Genomic DNA, 21,286 nt, shown 5'->3' with positions numbered 1-21,286 from the left:
TTATTTGAGTATGCTGATATCAGCGTTATGGGAAACTTTCACAGCAAAATTGTCATGAGGTATTTCATATGCACAAACGAAAGCACAACTGGGTGTTTGGATTGCTGTGTGTGTCACACCGCAAGGCATTTTGGCACCTGTTCTGCATGGTTTAGCTGATCTGTAAAATTCACGCTCAGGTGGAAGTATGTATGTTTAATGTGGTCTTTGTGTATGGTGTTTATGAACTTTTTTTATTCCTCACCAGGTTAATGAAACAATACTGAGACCCTTAAATGTGGAACCACCTCTAACAGACTTGCAGAAAAGTGAAGAGCTAATAAAGAAAGAGATGATTACGATGCTTCATTTTGATCTTTTACACCACCCATTTGGAGAACAGCCTAGTGGTAAGAAGGGGAAAGGCCCAGGATTTGGAAGCAACAATGCAGAACATATGGCTTACTTGGAACAAAATCCTTATGAGAAGTTCTCCAAAGAGGATCTCAAGAAGGTGAGAATTTTATGGCCTAATGACTAGTGACCTAATGTCTCCTTATGTCATGGTCCTGTAATCTTGCAAAAAAAGGTGTATTCAAGCCTGCACAGAATTTAGTTGGGAGATCTCCAGAGGGTTGTATGAAGAGCTGTAAGGATAATTTAAGTGCGCATTCTCTTTTCTGGGAGCTAATGTTAATCTGGGCACTCAGCAGAATGATGAGGATGCTGTATTTGTCCAGAGACATTGTCTTTTAGGTACAATTTTGAATGTGTTGCGATCGCTTCTCATTTTAAGTAAGGGTAGGAACTATAATACCCCAACAGTTACCAAATTCTACTTTGCTGTTTCTGGAAATTGATGTTAAATCATTGAGACTTTAACTAGCTGTAATATCCACCTTCTGCTGCCTGTGTAGCTTGTTAATCCATAATTACTAAGCATTTTTTTTTTATAGCAGTACAGACTAAATATGACAGTCTTAGCCAACTTATAACTTTGAGCAGCAAATCAAGTTGTTTAATTATGCTTGTCAAGCTTGATCCAACAGAGCTGTGCTAGTGCAGACCCTGCTGGGCTGTGGCAACTGATCTTAAAGCATACCTGGTTAAAAAGCGCTGAATAGGCAGACTAGGCTGTTGCTGGATGAAATGAGTAGGCTGTCTGGGCACTCTGTCCTGTTTTGCATTGTAATCCCAAGTTAAATAGCAGTCCTGTACCAAGGGTTCCGGTTCGGATTGTTCATTTGTTTAAGCAGCTACAGATGTTGCCTGTTGCTGCCAAGTGACAGATAGACAGTTCAGACACACAGTGCTGTGGTTAGCCCTTTCAAAGAGTTTCACCTGTGAAGTTGTGCCAGTAACCTTTGACCAAATGCTTACAGGAATAAAAAAAAATGAGTGAAAAGGACAAAATCACGTGCCACCAAGTCATCTGTTTTATGCAGACTCCTGCTATTTGAGACTTGCGTTCTGACAATAGCTGCGGTATCTCTACGCCTAAATCCGGTATTACCTTAAAGTGACTCTAAAGATATACAAGCAGATTTTAAATCCATCTCTTTGACCATATCTGACCAATGAATCAAGAGCTTAAAATGAGAAACACTGAACAGTATGTACTTCCAATTTGCTGTTAAATGAAAAATTATACTGGAAGATTTCTGAGCAGGAGAAGCTAAAGATGGAAAATACAGTTAGATCATGAATTTCACTGCCCTGCCAGTGTCAGATTGTTCCCTTAGGAACACTCTCTGAGTGCTTTTTCTGGTTGTTTTGAAGTGCAACGAGAATTAGGTTTTCTATCACTTCCCTTAGAGACTATTACACAGTCCAGTAGTTTTTGTCTGGAATCTTTCTTCAGAGTCCCTGGAAATTTTGTCTCCTAAGTGATGGGCAGAAGTTTTTTGCATCCTTGCTCCTGCTTGCTCTCTAACATTAGGCGTAATATTCCCTCTTTGTCTAAAATTAAATTCAAACCAGGAAGTTTTCCTATCTCTGTGCTCTCATCTGGGGCTTGTTTGTTTTCCTTTATTTCTTCATCTGTTTTTAGAACATCTTCCTACTAAGAGCCCTTCATAATGCTCCTTTCTTTTCCTGATGTGTAGTGCTCTTTCGGGAAGGATTAGGAGTGGTGCTTAGCATGGTATGCTGAGCTCTTAAAGCTGTGGAACTGTTTTCATGCCACAACTAAACAGCCTTAAGTGTACAAATAGAGGCTAATTGAAAGTGTACCTTTATAAGATTTAGCTTTGTCAGGTGTGGTTAGAGTACTCCTATTTTATCTGTCTTGACCATCGAGGACAAGTAATTAGTTTTCCTTTCCCTGGTATCCCTGGAATCATCTATCTGGTGATACCTGAACTACTTCCTGGGCAGTATGCTATTATAGAACATATGTCTGCTTGCAGTGAGTTATCTACTGCTGATATGGAAATTTCTGGCGCATGTATAAATCCTGTTGAAAAAGAAGACATGCACGTATAACCAGTGAAGTCCAGATCAGCAAAGATATTTTAGTTTTTTAGTTACAAATAAAATCGGAAGGACCTGGGTGCCTATGTAGTTTTGTGGGCCAAGCTCTTTGTCAGAAATATTAAGAGTTGTGAGAACAGCATGAGTCTTTTCAGTTCACTGTAAGTTATTTTGTAAACTAAACTGGAAACAGCAGAACGCTCATATCTCACTAGTAGTTCTCTAGCAACAGAATGTGTGTTAGTTAAAGTCAGAGTAGTATTTCCTGCCATGGAGCTTATACAGCTCACCCGTTAACGTTTAGGGTTTGACTTTCCAGGTTGTGTGGAGGAGGGCAAGCAAAAGGAAATGAAAAGTGATTTTTGTTTCATAGAACAGCTGCTTCTGTCTGTACAGTTCTCCCTCCCCTCAAGGTCCTTGCTTTTATCTCTTTTCTTCTGCAGCAAGATGAAGTATCTAGCTGTGCCACAGCTTTCATTAGCTACAGCAGAGTGATGTCAGGTTTGGCCAAATTATATAAAATGAGGGATAGTTGCACTGTGAGTAGCCTTCTAGGCTGGGTTTCATTTATAATCCACAGCATCTGTGTTAGATTTCATAGTTAGCTTAACCTGATGGTGAGCTTTTAGTATGAAAAGAGAAACTGACCCCCGTGAATTGCACGCTGAAGGAGTGAAAACAAGAGGAATTTTCTTGTATCCTGTGTATTGTAACTGCAATTTATTTTTCATCATTTCCAACAGGCACAGGATCTACTGGCACAAGAGATGGAAGTGGTAAAGCAAGGAATGGGGCATGGAGAGCTCTCAAGTGAAGCTTATAACCAGGTGTGGGAAGAATGTTACAGCCAAGTGTTATACCTGCCTGGACAGAGCCGCTACACAAGAGCTAACTTGGCCAGCAAAAAAGACAGGATAGAGTCACTTGAAAAGAGGCTTGAGGTCAGTGTCAGTTTTTTCTGCTTTTTGCACCTGCTTTTTTTTTTTTTTTAAAGTTTCTCCCAGTGTGTTTTTGTTCCTTTTTCCTATGTAGGAGTTACAAGTTACTTTATAAATCATTCAGGTCTTTTGGTGGGGTTCCTTTGAAAAGGTCATTCACGAATTCTCCTAGGGAATCATAGATGTTCTTGAGGTGTTTAAATCGCCTTCTCTCATCCTCCTTCTTTTCTTAAAATATCCCTAGAGTATTCCCATGCACAGTTTCTCTGCACTATTAGCTGTAACGCTGCTCATCTCACCCACTTTATTCTCAACTGGAGAGAAGGTCAGGTTCTGCTCTCTCTTAATTCTATGTGGATTTTTTGCTGTTTCCTTAACCTCCGCTATTAGCAGATCAGATACCTGATCTTTCCAGTTTTGTACTTTGTCCCTGATAGTGGCCAGTATGAGATACTTCAGAGAAAGATGCTTAAAAACAAAGTCTCTGTCCCAAAACTCCTCTCAAGTTCTATTTCCAACTTAAGATTTCGTTTCTGATTGACTATTACATACGTGAAGTCCTGAATTCTTGCCAGACTGGCATCCTCTGCCAGTTCCACTGATTCCCGCCAAAAAAGAGAACAATGGATGTTTGTGATCCCATTCCACTTTATCAGGAAATAGTAGGCTTCCTTATGAGTGCATTTTAAACTGAAATTTCGAGTTTGCTGTTGTGTATTTGCATAACTAATATTTTCCGCAAGTACCAAATACCAGAGTTCAGATAGCAACATCTCACCAATGTGTCTGCGTGCAGTTGGAGTACTATGGCAGGGCACTGGTACTAAGGGACCAAGAACTGAAACTACATCTTCTTCTGCTGAGTTGTAGAGTACAGCATTCTCCAGTGTCGACACGCTTGCATCGGTTTATTCAAAATGCAACAGTCACAGGCCTTAACTCAACAAGGCATTAAGATTTGGTAAGGTGTCCTGGGATTGAGGGAGGTGTGTGCGGAGAGGAGATCATCTGAGCTGTGGTGCCCTAAGTAGAAGAACGCAATTCAAACCCTTTGACATTGAAGGGAACCTGATTTCCCTTGCCCTGTCCCCTCTCTATAGAGTTTCACCCAAACACTCCACACAAAACACAAAAATATATAGCTTTTATCATAAAAGGTAAGCTGGTTTTAAATTGTTTCTTCCCACAGAACATGTATTTGTTCAGACTAGCAGTAAAGTCATTGACTGTTTTCCAAAACACCGTTTTAGCCTGAAAGTCTCTCTAAACTATGCAGGCATGAGATTATTTTTTTTGCATGGTAAAAGGAAACTTTTTTTAAAGTTCTTCTGTATTTAACATCAATATAGCTACTGTTGCTAGAAGTAAACCTCCTCAAACAGCTACTACCACAGAAATAACATGAGAAAGAGGCCAGAAAGGCTGAATTTTCACTCTATTCGTACACGTGAAATACAGCGTGAATGTGCGTTTTGTAAAGACTGTCAGTCAAGAATGTCATCCAGGTATAGACTGCGCAGTTGACTCAGGCCAGGAGCAGTTCACCTGCACGTAGCCCAGTAGCCGAGCGGTTTAGCCTTCGTGCCAGAGCGCTTGTCGTTTTGCTGCTCACCCAGCAGAGAGCACCATTGCCCTGCCCAACGCTGCCTGCCAGTTGACGCGCTCTCACACGCTCTTGCTCTACCCTGTTTTCAGAGAAACAGTATCTGGGCACAGCAGCAGCCAGCTTGCATGGCAGCAGGGGCTGTGCTGGCATCACGCCAGCAGTCTGAGGGCTGTACCTAATTTGTGTACAAATGCTTTTGAAATTTACGTACCTTACACCCAAAACTGCATTAGAAGTGCATTATTAAAGTTGCAAAGTCAAACAGTCAAAGTTGGGGAATGCACAGACACCCTTACTCTGGCAGCCTTAATTTGCCTATGCATATGCATTATGAGACGGTCTTTAATTTCACGATTACAGCCTAGTTTTTCCACAGACTCATTTACTGCATAGGGTGGATGGTACTTGCTTAATGAGTAGCTATTGAATATTTTGTTTTCTCTTTATTGTTCAGTGTGTGGCCCTGCGCCTTTATGCTGCGTGCTGTTTCTGCAGTCTGAATTGGTTACTTCTGTGTGGGCTTTCTTGTGCTGTTGATTTGTGTTCATTCCGTCCCAATATTTGAATGAGTAGGTGGTGATGATATGCTTATTGAGGATATTGAAGCAAAGAAAGTAAGGTCAAGTAATCCATTTGTCAAACTCCTGTTGCATTTGTTCGTTCTGTAAGTGCTCATTGCTCTGTAGTCACAAGACAGTCACCCAAAAAGCAAAATACGAGTCGGAGGTCTTGCCCAAGGAAAAAAATTGTGTTTCATTTGCTACCAGCGTTGCATGGGACTCCATGGAAGGCAGTTAACAAAATCCAGCTAGCTGTGTCTACGATCAGTTGCCGCGGTCATGAGTCTCCACGGCTCGCTAATGTAGCTATATCTCTTCAGATTAGCTGGGAGCTTGGAGCGTGGCTAGACAAGGCTAATTGCTTGGACATCTTACAGTAGAGTGAGAGAGCAAGCGTGTGTGTGTGTGTGTGTGTGTGTGTTCAAAATACCACACCCCCCAGTTCAGTCAGGCACCCAGGGCCAGCAGAGCTTGCTGTGCCCCTCAGCTGCAGGTGCAGTGAGGGTACTGCGCTGCCTTTCACAACTCGCTGTTTGTTGAGTGCAGGTGGACTCTTTGCAAAGCTAAACCTGAGCTGAAAATCTCTCCCAAGTGTGTGCAAAATATGGTTTAGTGCAACTCTGTTGCCTGTCCTATTTAAAAAGACCTTCCTAAAAGCAAGATATGCAGTTTTCTAAGTATAGGTCACCAGCTGAATCATTTTTTAAATAATAAATAAAAAGCGTAGCGGTTTAATGAACAAACGAATATACAATGAAAAAAGCACAGCAATTATTTTTTTTTCCTAACCCATTCTCAGCATTGGCAAAACCCACCTTCATTTTAATGTTTTTCCAAGGAAAATTGTCTGAAAGCAATATCAGTTGAAATAGATATTTTAATGGGAAGTATCAGACAACCTTAATGAAAAGCAGGGATATTAGCTCAGCTTTCAATACCCCAAGATACTCGCTTGTGCTCTTAACTTGCTTTGAGAGAAGAGTAGAAACTGTAAAATAGAGTTTGCCAGCAACAGAAACTGATGTTGGTCAGCTTTTGGGGCTGTCTCTTCCCCGTCAGATTGCACTAAAATCATTAAGAAAAAAACATGAGAGTTTAGTGATATTTGCTGGAGACAGCTGCACATCGGGTAGTCGCTGTCTAATACTTCCATATGGGACTGGGAACACCCCGCAGATCCTGTGGAAAAAAAAAAGCCAGCTATTTCTAGTGCTGTCTTCAGTGCTTGGAGATTACTGGGTGGATTGGTGGTGTGGACGAACAGCCGTCTTTCTCTAATTGGCCTGTTTTCACTGCCTGAGTGATTTAGTGGTGGCAGCCTTGTATATGTTGACATGACATTTATCTTTCTGAAATTGATGGTGATATCGCAAACAGATTTGTGCTGTTATTGATGGACTTGAGGAGGCAAAGTGGAGCAGTTGCGGAGAGCTTCTGTTTGGCTAGATATCCTGTCCACCTCTCTTTAATTTTGAGGGTTTTGGACTCTTTGAATATGTTACTTAACGTGGCTTAAGAGTGTTACAAGATTCGTATGTGAACTTTTTTGCATTACGGATGGGAAGTTTCAGGTCCATGCAGGCGGATCCCTGTGACCTCGCTATGTGTCTGTGGTACAGCTTAGATTTGCTTGAATCCTGGTGGAATTTTCTGATCTTTCCAGTAGCTTCTAGAAGTCTAGCATATTTGTTTAAGGCTGGGCTACACTGCAGAGCTAGTCATTTCAGAAATGGGAGTTTTCTCATGCTCACAGTTGCATTTAGTAACTATTTCAGTTCTCTGCAATACCTTGTACTCCCTTCTCTTACAAGTGATGTATCTATAAAGAAAAGCATTCCTACCTAAGGTGTATGTTAACCTAGGAACCTTATCAGATGAAATGAGATAGTAGTCATCTATTTAACAAGCTAGTTGCTTCCCTTCGTAGTTCATAACCTAGAAACTTCCTGCCAGCTTTACTTTTCCTTTGAAGATGGTTCATAATGTTGGCTTGCAGCATACAAATATTTTTATTAAAACTGCGGTAGTTAACGTCATAATTTCAGTTGACTGTTAAATTATAAAATACACTATTGAAAGTCTACAGGGGAGGAAGCTTTAGTTACACTGTGTATGCAAAGCATAGTATATTATCTATTCTTTGCAATATCCAAGATACACCAAGATGGTAATTTACCAGACCGAAGTGTCCTTTTTTGCTTTTGGTTGCAGCCCAAGTCCTCTGAATCGATTTACATTGAAATCCAGTTGCTTAGCTGGAGTTGCATGTTACACTCTGCTGCAAGGTGTATCACTTACTAGTTTATTATTGGAGATCGTATTTTAATTTCTCTCTAGTTTACATGCTTCTAAAGCTTGCAGTTTCGTTTGGATTTTCAGGTGTGCTGTTACTGAGAAAACACCTGAAGAAAATAAAAGAATTTATAAGACTAGGAATAGAGAAATTACTCATAAAACTAAAATATGATGGAATCCCTGAGTAGTCTTCTTCTATGGACACATATATTCATTTGTACTACTGTGTTGCCTTTGTGAAATATGTTTTGTTTTTTTTTTAATAAGGTCTGTTGGAAGTGTAGTTGGTGCCAGAGGATCACATCTGAGGATTATCAGTGGTCATCACTGTTAAGCTGTTCAGAATCTGATAGACCTGAGTGTTTATGCAAGACCACTGTTGCAGTGTCTGATCTCTGCTTAATGTACAGTTGATCATCAGAGTACATGTATTTAGTGTGGCAGTTTGGGAGGGTATATACTTCCGCTGGGCAACACAGATATATGGCAGATCCCTTAAGAATTGTCTTTACCTGTGTGTGAAAACACTTCTACTGTTTGCCAGAATGGTTAGAATGCAGTTTGTGCTATAGCTAGGCTGCTCTAACATCTTAGCTGGTGCCAAAAAGGGTCAGCGCTATTTATTTTTCTCTAACTGCCCCCTGCTATTACCTCTGACCTTGTACCAGCGTTCTTATAACTCTGTGGTAATCTGGATCAGTTCATTGAATTGACAGGAAAAAAGTCATTTTTAGATTAAGCAGCAGACCGCTTTCCACAGTAGCCGGATATTAGATCAGCTTAGCTGTAACACATCATGACTTTGCTTGCAGAATTTTGAAATATTTGTGAGATCCGCAATGAAGGTAACCCATAACCTATAATGAGGAAAGCAATAAATAAAAGGTTTTGTATTGCCAAGGAGAACTTATGTCTACAGTAAGAAAGAATACCCTGCCAGGGAAGATAAACGGATTTAGCCAGAAACCTTGTGTTTTCTTTCTAGCACAGGTGAGTATTCGTTGCCTATTTTTGAGCAAGTCCTATGAGTTCAGATTCGATACACCTTATTTTAGCCTCCTAACTAAAACAAAGCTGCAATTGCCTTAGGCTCCCTTTGTTTTTGGTACAGAGACAACACACCTGCTGAGAGCAGCTTGGCCCATTTAAGAGTCGAATTTCCCTCTCGGGTTTCCTGTTTTTCTCTTTTTATTACAGAGGTACCTAGAGCACCTCAGATCAGTGAAACAAAACTAGGTCTTAATGTCTCCCTTGGTTCCTCTGTCACTGGAACAGGAGTAATGTCTACCGTATGGGTCTCTGTGCAGTTTTGTTTGTGAAGCACTTGCAGACCCGTGACTGAAAATCACTACCTAAAACTGCTAAATCTTCAAGTGTACTTGTCTTTTCCATTTCGAGCTTGTTGTGTCGAGCTGGAGCATCTTTGTGTGTTACAAGTCTGGAAGAAAACCCCATTGTTCACTGTCCTTTAGGTGAATTAACTTATTACGTCCTTGGTTTTCCCCACAAATTACATCAGCGGTTAGCAGCTACCCCCCCAGAAACCTTCATCACCATGAGCAGGAAGGAGGAAAGCAGATCTAGTTTTATTCAAATGTAACTAGTCAACTCTTAAAACAATGACATTTCCTAGACCAACAATTGAACAGCTTTGGGAAACCAAACTATATTTTTGCTGTCAAACAGTTATTTTCAGAGGAAAATGCTACTAGTTGATTTCATACCAGTTCTCTTACTATTGACTTACTTTGGGACCTTTGGAAGGAAGCGGATGAATGCCAGTAAGAGGGTTCTTCATATTGTTATTTCTGTGAACTTGCTTATGAGTCAAAAATTTGTCTTCAAATTGGACCGTTCTGCTAGCCTTTCTTCTAAGGTCATAATTTGGGGGGGGGGGCTGGATAACTCTCTTCATATAGAAGAAAGTCATCTTCTGCATGTCCTCGGTCCTGGACGTGCTAAAACATTGGAAATGAGCAATGAAAAAGTTCTTTAAAAATAAGCTTAGACTGCATAGCAGTTACTTTTTGTTTGGCCAGTTGCTCATTGTGGGAGAGTTTTTTTCCTCCATGTCTAAACCCATTGATTTCCTCTGTGGTGGTAGGTGAAATCAGATTTCACATTTGAAAATGTAGTTTATAATGGGAACTTACGTACTCAGAAATAAAGTTCAGCATTGACAAAGGCAAAAGGCCTTTGCACACCATCACTGTTGAAAACTGTGTTTGGACAGAGAAAAGTATAAATTGATGCGGTCTTTTGCTGGAAGCCACCTCATCTGCAGACCTGTCACTCTTTAAAGCCTGTCCTAACGTGAAGCAGTGTTAGAGCCTGTGAATGTTGGGCCAGTGTGAGCTGCTGCTCACAAAGTAACTTGCTTCATTTATACTTGTGTAATAGTAGCTGCTGGAATAGTGTGTAGTGACTGCTGCAAGCTCATCATGGGGCTTCTGCTATGTATTGAGAGGGAACCAGGCTGTTTGCTAATTCGTTCATTGCGTGAGCTTCCACAAGATTGTTAGCCTCTTCTTTGGAAGAGACCAGTCCAAGAACTTTGGGTTTGCAGTGATACATTTTGGAAGGTAATTACACTGTGCTCGCTGCCATATTATCTCGTCAGACACAGCAGTAACCCATGTTTGCTGAGAGTTAATCAAAGCTGTTAGCCTGAGGTAGTTGTTGCTGTCTGTAATCTTACTGTAATTTCCCCCCCTCCTCACCCTGGGAGAGGTAGGGAGTTTTCAGAAAAGCTTAGTAAAAATAAAGTATTTGTTTTTCTTCTTAAATTGTGCTCTTCTAGATGTGTTTCTACTGTAATTGTGATATATGTGTATGACTGATAATACTGCTAGTCTTAGAAGCAGTTGCCAAATAAAAATATTCAAAGTGGGCTTCAATGTCATCATTGTAGGTCAGCAGTGACTGCTAAATTATCCAGTAACTTTCTGGACTATTCTAGATCTAGATAGTTGGATGCTATGAACTTCTGTGGGAACACTTGCTCTTGATGTACCCTGTACTGCCTTTACTCAACAGTCCTACTAACCTGTGTTACGGCGTTTGAAGGCAAGTCGTCATAACTTCTGAAACATAGTTCACATGGAGATTGCTCTTGGGTTATTAGTTCTGACTGCGAATAGAGAGAATAGTGTTCTGCAAGTCATAATGATATATGATCTACATAAGAAAGTACAATATAGGAGTTTATGTTGAGGCTTCCCTATTAAGTTGGGGAAAAGTAGCTTTATATTTCCACGCAAGCTTTGAACATTTTGTCTAGTTCCAGTTGTGAAGTTGCAGTTGCATACCAGCGGTGCCTTAATTTGACTGAATCTTTCCATGAAAATCTTTGTGTGATCCCAGTCAATTAGAATTAAATCCTATTTTGCCATCTCTTGAAAGTTACACACACTGTCCTTTTTTGACTGCTCTGATACTGATCAGCACCTTTTCTTAGTGATCCCTGTACCCCCTCATACGTTAAGTAAGCATCTTCAGTGTCGCAGCAGATGCGACAGAAACTGCACCAAGCCATGGAATGGTTTCAGTTGATTAGCTGAGCTAATGCTAGTGTTGATGTCAGTTTGATAGATTGAGCCCATATTGTTCTACACTGGAAATGCAATTTTTTGTTTGATAGTAACCCCAAGCCTAAGTTTCCAGCAGAGTTGACTGTTATGTTTTACTAACTCAGAGGTAAGAGGCAGACTCTACAGAGAGTTTTGCCTAGTCAAACTGTAGACAGATGAAACAGTGTTTCAAGCAAAAAAATGGAGAATTCTGTCCAAGAGCATGGAAGTGGAAAAATATTTTTAAGTAGAGCAATTAATGAATTTTTGTTTAAAAACGTGCTATTGTAGAGTGCACCGTCAAGCTTGTAAAGCAGATCTCCTAAACATGCACAGAGGATGCCCTAGTGTTAGGGTCATCGTTGTCACTGGGGTGGTTTGAAATGCTGGTGAAGCCTGTTTGGTGTAACCTGGCGTTGAGCAGAAGGCTGTCATCTTAGTGTGCCAATATAAGGCAAGTTCACAAACCCTGCTATTTAAATTAAGTTAATCCAGCTCCTGCCAGCAGAATTGAGTATGGGAGGGCCACTTGTGGGTCTGAGGTGAGGAAGGAAGTTACGGTAACATTTGGAGTAGTCCTATATAGGTTCCAAGAGTAACCTATTCAGCCAGCGTAGCTGAAGCTGGCAGAGGATTTCCCTGCACAAGCTAAGCAGCTTTATGATGATATGTTGATTCTCCAAGGTCATGGAACAAGTTGGTTTACGTTTGACTATGGGTCTGGTAAGAACATACAGCAGTTCTTCTTCCATGTTTTTTTTATCCATCAGGCATGATTAAGATCAATTAGAAGACAAGAGAGCTTAATGCTGTTTGGGGATTACCAGAAGCTCCACGTTTAATGGAAGGAAAACAAAACAGTCGGTACAGGGAAAAACAGCCCTTTGAATTGAGAAGGGGTGTCCTCAGTAGTGAGATGAGGGATTGTGAAAATGCAGTTTTGAAGGCACTTGAGCCCTTCCTTCCTCAGGGTCAGTTTTTCTTAAATCTTTCCCAGTGGATGTTTGTTCTCATAAGCAGTCTTCCCCTGTTCTTTGTTGTTCTTAGTTAAACCTTACAACTAACCTCCTATCTAAAATTTCCTTGCCAAATTCAAATCCCTCTTTCTTTCTCAGTGGACATAAGAACAGACTAACTTTTCACAATGATCTTTGGGATATTTAAAATATGTTGTTGTGTCTGTCTTCATTTTCGCTATTTTTGTTAGATGGAGAGAAACAAAAAAAAACCCTGTTTTTTTCAGTCAGTCTCCCTTTTCTAGATTATGTTTTATAAACCTCTGTTATGTCTGTTGCTCTGTTTTGATTTCTTTGGATCTTTAGTGTAGTATTGAAAACTGAACACAACTGTACTAGGCACGAGGGAAGGCTTTTACATAAGGGATTTGGGATGGGATGAGGCTCTCACACTTGCCCTAACATCATATATTATTTTACCCCATGTCTGTACATGCTGTTCTCGTTTTGCTATAGTTGGTACAAAAGTCAGTGGAACCAAAGCTGGCCAAGGACCAGTACAAAATAAATAACTAAGTGGAGAAATCTTTCAAATGTCTTTACGTTCTCTGCTAGGTTCAGGGGGGAAATGGTTGTCAGATTTTACTGAAATCTATTTCTTAGCTTTAAGCAAATAATGTAGACTACTGTTTAAACACACCTCTTCATAACTGCTTGGAATTTTTAGCTTGGTATCTGAGCCTTAAAATTTTACGAAGCTTGAACTAAAATTATATGCAGTTGTTGGCATTAATGCAGCAGTCAGCAATTTTTAATAAATAGTATTTGTTACAAAAGCTGAGACCTCCTTTTGACCTTTTCGTAGTAGGTCCTAAAATCTTGCAGTTGGGAGGGAGGAGGAAAGGTGGTGAGTGTTCACATTTCTCGCTATAAGCAGAGAAGGAAGAAAGGGCTGTTATTTCTGGGTTTAGATACTTGGGAGCCTTTTTTTTTTTCTTTTCTTTTTTCCTCTTTTCTTATTTTTCTTTTTACAGCAGTGAGGCCTATGATAGTCCAAGATAGACAAGGAACTAAGTAGAAAAGCACGGGCTGAGTAGCAGTATACAACCTAATGAGCTCTAGTAGTTAAAAGTAAGAAGAAGCTATATCCAGAACAACACGGAAATATTAAGTCCAGTTCTCATTGTCTGAAAATTTCCAAAGCACTTAAATAATCAGGGTCTGATACTATAATAAGCATTAGATTTGAACTGGCTTTGGTTTTTCTTGGAGGAAAAAAAATGCTTTATTATGTCTCATACATTAAAACAGTACATGCTTAGGGTGGGATTGATCCACCTGAGCTTAGGTAACGGTGCCTGAACGAGCATCTTAGTCAGTGAAGAGCACTTCAGTGGCGTGCTTAGTCTTGTTATGAGGTCCTGATCAGATGAGCCATGCCCTGGAGTTGCCAGTTTCTCTGCTGATTGTGGGAAGATCTTGGGTGACAAGCTCAGATGTTGATGTCTAAAGCCAAGCAAAGTGAATCCCAGCTGAAGTGTGTAAAAGTGTGAGACCAACCCAGTACTGCCACTGCTACTGGTGATGCTTAGAGCATGCAGATAATTCAGGACTTCTGACTGCAATGCCCTGATCCAGTCTCTTTTCTGTACGGTGGAGATAGTGCTTATAACTGTATTTCATGTCCTCAGGTACTCAGTGTTTAACATTTTATTAGAAAATTAGGTTGTTGACAGATCTTCATTTGGGCCGACAGAGTAGTGAACCTTTCTAAATGGTCTCTTTTAACCTGTTGTAGAAAAGTGACATTCTGGTTGAAGTTTCATTTCACACCAAGCATACTCTACGTTGTCTGTAATGCTGTGAAACAACATGGGACAACTGATCTTTGTTACATTAGACCTCTGTTGCAAACAAAATTCTGTTTGCCTGTGCATCCATCTATTCCACGATCTCTAAATGTCAGTGGCTCTCAACACACGTTTTTCATCCAAGAAACAGTAATTGGAAAATAGTTCATTGACCGCACAGCTGTATTTGTTGTTGCAGTAATAGCATATTATTTACCAGTGGAGACATTTAAAACTTTCATACTTTTCCATCAGAGAGTATCCTCACAAATCCCTAATCTATTTATTTAATTTTCTCTAGATTTATATAAATATTGAAAAAGAGGCGCCTTTCTGTATGCTTAAAGCACCTTGGGCATAGCTTAAGTCTACATTGCAAACAGAATCTGAAAAGCATAGCAGTCTGCATCTCTCCCCCCAGGAGCAAACTAGACAGCTCAAAGTCAAATTTCTCTTTCACTCACCCATTAACAGTTTGCTCCCTTGACCATTCACTTTGTTTATCTCTGCACCACCTACTAAAACTGTTTTAAATGAGTGAATAAATTGTTAAGGAGTAGGGCGTTTTACAGAAACACGCAGCTGTATAATAGAATGTGCTTTAATAAAGTTGGATGGTTGAAAGGTTGATGAAATGCGCTTTGCAATAGCTTGGTGCATAAGCCTGTGATGGCTGCACTAGTCCTAGTGGGGTGGCTTGGGGTTGTCTGGCTGACTGTAGTTACTACTGTAAAGGACCGATCAGAAAGTAGTTCCTTCCCAGTGGAGTTTAGTTTCATTGGTAAAAGATGTTATCTTGCATAATTGTAGGGTTCAAAGCAGTGAAAAGCTGCTGCTTTTTGGTTGATCAGTGGTAATTCCTTTGTATGTAAGAATGTTCACCAGCAAAGCTTTGATTTTTAAAGAAATGAGGCAAGGATAGGTGATTTAGCCACTGTGGTTCCCAGTTAGGCTTTTATATTTTAACACTTGAAAAACTTACACAGTTTTCTTCATCTCCTGCACTAATGTATCTTTAACTGTGGCAAAAATCAAAATCTGAGAAGCCTGATTCCTTTTCTGTTGAGTTTGGCATCTTTCACACAATGCTTTCTGAAAAAAAGGGTGTTTGGGGTTTTGTTTTGTTTTTTTTTAATGCTACTTCCTTAAAAAAAAAAAAAAACAACCAGGAACCGTATGTCCATATTGAGAGATGTGAAATGCTACACCTCTCCGCAGTTTTGCTCAGTCGTATAGTCCTGTGTTATTTGTTGGTTTGTGATTCAGTGTTAAAGATTTCTTTGCTGTCTATCAGGCTTTAAAAATGCTGATGGCTATTTCATGCTTTTACTGCTCATTTAATTTTGTCCCACTGAATACAAGTATAAAAATACACAAAGGCTTCTGTTACCTTTGCTCTTTTTAAATGTTATGTAAAACATTTATAACATGTTAACATGAATATGCTTGTTTATTTGTGTTGTGTTCTGGTTGGCAGAATTTTGTAATTTGTATCACTTGCCCGTTTATGGATTATGTCTAGATTATGGTTTTAGAGGACTTTCCCTGACAACTTCAGGGAAACTAAGACTTCTGAATCCAGGGCACACGAGGTAGCTCTCACCAGAATGGTACAGGAAGGAGAACTTTACGTCTAACATGCCAATTGCTTTGTGGTTTAGATACCACATTTTAACCTCATCACTTTGTCGCATCTGTTGTGTACGCTATTGGATTGTAAATTGTGGGGGTTTGCTTCTGGCTTTTGCCACCGAGCTTAGGCAGCTGATTCATTGTGCTGTCTCAGTATTTGTCTGTTAGCTAAAGATAATCTTACCTTCTTGCTTTGAGATCCTTGAGGGAAAAGCCCTGTGCAAAAGCAGTGTTACTAGAGAGGCCACCGGGGAGCTCCAGGTTTTTGGTATGGTGCAGGAGGGAATAATGTTGCAACGTTATAGCAATGTAGTAAATCTGAATGGGAGATCCTACAGGTAGGTGAGGTTACTTTAAGACAAAACCAATTTCACTTTTTTGCAGTCTCATACTCACATGCTTAGAAACACTAAGATGCATAATCATGAAATGGTTTGGGTCAGAAGGGCCCTTTAAAGACCATCTAGTCCAACCTCCCTGCCATGGACAGGGACATCTTTCACAAGATCAGGTTGCTCAAAGCCCCATCCAACCTGACCTTGAACACGTAATCAAGTAATCTGTCCAGCATTCAGCTACCGAGACATTTGAATCCAAGCGGTCTTTCTGAAATGCGTTATGAAGACACCAGGAATGAAGGGTCACCACCTGTTGAGTTTTCATCATGGCACCTGGGTTCTTCTTGGGATGGTGACCATGATTTTATTTTGTTTTGGGGTGGTTTTTTTTTTTTTTTTTTTCCTTTCATGGCTTTTAGAAGCAGACAGTAGTTGGTGTGTCCATCCTGTCCCACCTCTGTGAATTACCAGGATTTAGTCTTGGTCCTTTGTCTCCTGATGTGGCTGTCCTGAGGAAGTGCGTGCAGATAGGTGGTAGGATTTAGTTACCATTCTAATAGTCCTTCTTCTGTTCCTCGCAGTGCTTCCATGCCCCAACATTGCCATTCATTTGCCACTTAGACCAGTCTAAATGTTTTCAGTATGGTTCTCTGCAACAGAGAGACAGATTTCAGAGCTGCCTTAACATTCCCGATTGCCTTTTTACTTTATGGAATATGATTTAGATGAATCCTTTTGGGATAGGCAGAAGGATTGAAAGATGTGGCTGTTTCTGCAGACTAGGAATATAATTTTGAAAAGGAGGAACATAATATCTTTGTTTAGTTCTCCTTTACTAAGGCAAAGAACATCTCCTGTGTTAAGTGGGATGTGGCATAGCAAGCTATCATGTGACTTGGCTGCTCACTTAGCTCAGTGACTGCAACAATTCCTGTCTATAAAGCTGTACTCATATAGTGTGTCATCACCCGTGTTTTGGCCAGTGGACTTCACCCCTGGAATAATGTATTTACATTGTAAAGGTTTAAATCCAGAAATCTAGGTGTTTATAAAATGCGTAGTATGATTTGTTAAAATAGAAATCGAAGAACTCAATCAACTCGATACAGTTCCACAGAAACATTTTTTTACTACTTCCCCCCCCCCCTTGACTTTTGAGTTTGGGATAAATAAAACAATTCTTTGGTTCCTTCTGGCAGATAAACAGAGGTCACATGACAACTGAAGCAAAGAGGGCTGCCAAGATGGAGAAGAAGCTGAAGATCTTGCTTGGTGGTTATCAGTCTCGAGCAATGGGCCTCATCAAACAATTGAATGATTTGTGGGACCAAATCGAACAGGCACATCTGGAGCTACGTACTTTTGAGGAACTGAAGAAACATGAAGATGCTGCAATCCCTCGGAGACTGGAGGTGAGATTCCTAAATGTAATACCTTAGGTCAAATACAGGCACTTTGTGGAAAAAATGTTTTTACAATGCATGGGCTCTGAGGTTCACAGCCTGAGTTTGTATCAAGTTTTTAATCATCTTTTTAAATTATACTTTTGGCTATTACCAGACTCCTCTGACATTCACTTCAATATCAAAGATTCCATGATATATATATTAGAAGCTGGGACTAATCTACTAGTGTGTTCTTTAACTTTGTTTTTATTTTATTTCCTTGTGTGGTTTATTTTACTAATCTTCTGCAATGCATATCGGCAGAAGTTCCATATCTATCTTAATTTGGCTTCTTTTGTTTTTAATTACTGTTAGAACTTAGGGTGGATCTGAAACTTGTGTAAAGCCTCCTACTTCCTTAAAAGTCAGTGGGCCAAATGCCAGTATATACTACAGGAGATTCTCCTTTCTTTTCACATGTTGATTGTATTACTCCCTGAAGCTAACGTTGTTGTCAGACTGGCAGATGGCTGGACTTTTAGAAAGCCAGCACTGAAATGGGGTTATTGTACTGATTTAAACATGCCTCTCAGTTTCAGAAGCTGAGCAGTTGTTCTGTAATTACAATTTTGAGCCATCCTCAGAGCTCAGGCCATTTGCCTGCAGTCCTGTTGCTGGCCAACAATGTGTGCGTGTGTGATCCGGACCGTTGCTCCTGAATAACACCACCTGCCTTACCGGCCTCTAACCGGTTGGCACGGCTTTGAGGAGGAAGATACCTCTTTCTCTTAAGCAGCCTTAACTTCAGCCCGGAACTAGCAGAAACAGGTGCACTAAGATACCTGAAAACAGTGCATCAGAGCCACTGTTCTTAGTTTAAGGATCTCCAGGATATTCTTCTCCGCTTTATTCATCTAACAAGGCAACCCTCAACCAAGACTCAGTCCTGGGCTTGAGCCAAGTACCAGGCTTGCTTTCCCAGAAATAAGTACTCATCTGAGCACAATTTTTCTTTTAATTTTTTTTTTCTTCCAGAAGAAAGGGTTCCCTTGAGTCTCAAGTCTTCTCAACCACTCGCTGTAAAAAAGATAAAATGAATCAGTTCTTAAAACTGGTTTTGTGAAGACTGTTTAGAAGTGCTGATAGATGTGCTTACACACTCAGAAGTGATTAATTGATTTAGTGAAAGTTAACAGTAAAAATGTATTAAATAGCTTGATAGCTACTAATAACACCTGTTTTTCGTAAATGGCACTTTACTCAGGGCTAATCCTCAGAATACATGTACTGTCTCTTCTGATACAAGGGTGAAGGGAGATCAAATGAACTAGCAGCTGGCAGTTTTAGAACAAGCAGTAGTTCTCCTTCATGCACTGTATAGTTAGTGGAAGGTGTCCTGTGGAAGGCCTTGGGTGGAGGATGTAGGGTTAATTGGGAAGGTTACCCAAAAAAGGTTGTGAACAAACTCATGGAAGAAGAATCCATGGATAACTGTTAAATACAATGCACTGCTTGTGGCAAGTTTCCCATTCGAAATCTCTCCTTTTGAAGCATTTGATATTAACTGCTCTCAAAAACAGGGTAAGATACCTGACGTTTGAAGTAAGATGACTGTGATTCCTGATACTCTACGTCAGCTGCTCTGTTTTACGTTTCTATTTCAAATAAGTAATCTCAGCAATGTCCTGCCTCAGTTCTGATCCCTTCCTCTAAAGGAACTAAAATACAATCTTTGGTAAAGATCTTCATGGGTGTCACTATTGGAAAAACTGATTGGTTGCTTAATTATGTTTTCCTTACAGTGTCTGAAGGAAGATGTTCAGCGACAGCAGGAGAGAGAAAAGGAGCTCCAGCAGAGATTTGCTGACTTCATGTTGGATAAAGAGACTTTTCAAGCAAAGTATTAAAGCACAAAATTCCATTTGTCACTGATGTAACATTTTTAAAGTGTACAGATACTTCTCCAGCAGCTTTTGCCATCAGTTGCAGAAATCAAGTGTAGTCTGCTGTTTGCATCTTGTCAAGTTTTGTTCCTTTAATGGACTATTTCAAATGCTCTAGGTATGAATGGCTTTGGCCAGTATTAAAAATTGGATTGAAATGTCCAAAATTTTATTAAAAGAAAAAAAAAGAAATCACTCTGGTATGATTTTAGCCGTGTCTTCATTTGCTAGGGTTATCACATTATTCCTGGTGTTTTATCAGTCTTAAGACCTGTAAGATACATGCCTGCAGAATAATGTCTTTTGAATAAACCTGGAATGTTAAAAAATAATTAGGAAATAAAATGCCTGTCTTTTAACTAAAATTGAATGCTCCCCTATCCCAGGCTGCTTTTGTGTTCCTGGTAAATTGTCTTTCTTCCCTTCCCCTGCGCTGCTTTTATTTTTCCAAGACTGTAATTTGTAATGGGAAGGACCTGTGTGGGATAATTGTGGTCCATGTAATACCATGTTCCGATTCTTCTCTGTGCGTGTGACTAAACACTCCCATTTTTATCAAGATGTTCAAATGGTCATACTGGCAGTAAGCATAACTTCACCATCCTGAAACAGGGTAGGTTTAAGTGTTATAAAAGCACCCGCATAGCCTAACGGTTCCCATCGATTTTAGCAGAAAATGTACCCTCACATTTTCTAAGTATTAATGCTTTTAAAATCATCTGTGCATGATGCGTGTTCCCTCCATCTGGTTGATGAAGCTTTTTCTGCTGCCTTTTATACAGTGGGCTGAAGGACTTGGGTAACATCGCAGTTCTGCCTTGGCGCAGACCTTGTGGACGATGGTTGTGGAGGCTATGTCCGTATGTCTTACGCATCGCCAGCACTGGAACTCAGTTGCTTGTTCTGTTCAGCTTTTAGAATTGTCCTTTGCTCTGTTCTGGCTCTGATCAACTGGTGACTTCAAAGCACCTCCAGGTCACAGTTTGTGAATTGGTGTAGGCCAGGGAGACTGGGAACGCTCAATAAGCAGTGGGGATGTGGCCAGCCCTGGTAGCGTAACTGCCTGTGTCGATGCTGTGCCAGTTAGCCTGCGTGCTTGGGAGCGTGCCCTGAACATTGTTTAATTTACTGCTGCAGACATGGACACATCATCCACGAGGTCACCGTTGCACGCCATCGTTTAGGGGTTTAAGGAGTACGTCCTAAGCACATAGGACTTTTCAGATCATTGGTAGTATTTCCTCTCTCTCCTTGAGAGTTGGTTACTCAGCGTGCTTTCTTGCCCAGAGCAGCCGTGGAGTAGAGTGGAGAAAGGCTCCCTATTTACTCCTCCTCTCCTCTCACCACATCTCAACAGGTTTTCATTTTCTCACTGCTTTGACTGGTCTTCTGGAGGGTAAGGATGGGATTATTGAAAGGGGTGAATGCATTATTTCATATTCATTGAGGTACTGCTCTAAATTTCGTCCAAAATCTTTCTCCGAGTACTGTTTAGTCAGACCACACTTGAGTTAGATGTTACTGTTTAAAATTTTCTCAGCTATTCCCAAGGTTTTCAATACATGCATTTGCCAGAGTCGAGCATCTCATTAGAGGACTGCTTTCATGTTTTTATTTTTGTGGAGGTGTTCATCGCTTCTTCAGGGATCCATCTTATTTCCAGCTCTTACACTGTGGGTCTTTTGAGCAAGGGAAACGCATAGGGAAAAAGGCAAAACTATATTGTTAACAGCACAGAATTCAGCAATTAAATAAATCGTTGC

The 21,286-nt window shown here is 40.3% G+C and overlaps 1 protein-coding gene across 1 annotated transcript in view; it reads left to right on the top strand.

Moving 5' to 3' along the window:
* Window positions 1-19,896, top strand: part of CDC5L (cell division cycle 5-like) — a 34,380-nt gene extending 14,484 nt beyond the window's left edge. The window contains exons 13-16 of the mRNA XM_009319742.1: window positions 248-493; window positions 3,195-3,392; window positions 17,395-17,607; window positions 19,383-19,896. Coding sequence (XP_009318017.1) covers window positions 248-493; window positions 3,195-3,392; window positions 17,395-17,607; window positions 19,383-19,487 — 762 coding nt within the window. The 3' untranslated portion in view covers window positions 19,488-19,896. The remainder of the gene's footprint in view (window positions 1-247; window positions 494-3,194; window positions 3,393-17,394; window positions 17,608-19,382) is intronic.
* The last annotated feature ends 1,390 nt before the right edge of the window (window positions 19,897-21,286 follow it).

This window comes from Pygoscelis adeliae, unplaced genomic scaffold (genome assembly GCF_000699105.1).
Source record: "Pygoscelis adeliae isolate BGI_AS28 unplaced genomic scaffold, ASM69910v1 Scaffold121, whole genome shotgun sequence".
NCBI classification, from domain to species: Eukaryota; Metazoa; Chordata; class Aves; order Sphenisciformes; family Spheniscidae; genus Pygoscelis; species Pygoscelis adeliae.
The sequence above is the reverse complement of the archived record's forward strand: the minus strand, read 5'-3'. Positions and strand labels throughout refer to the sequence as shown.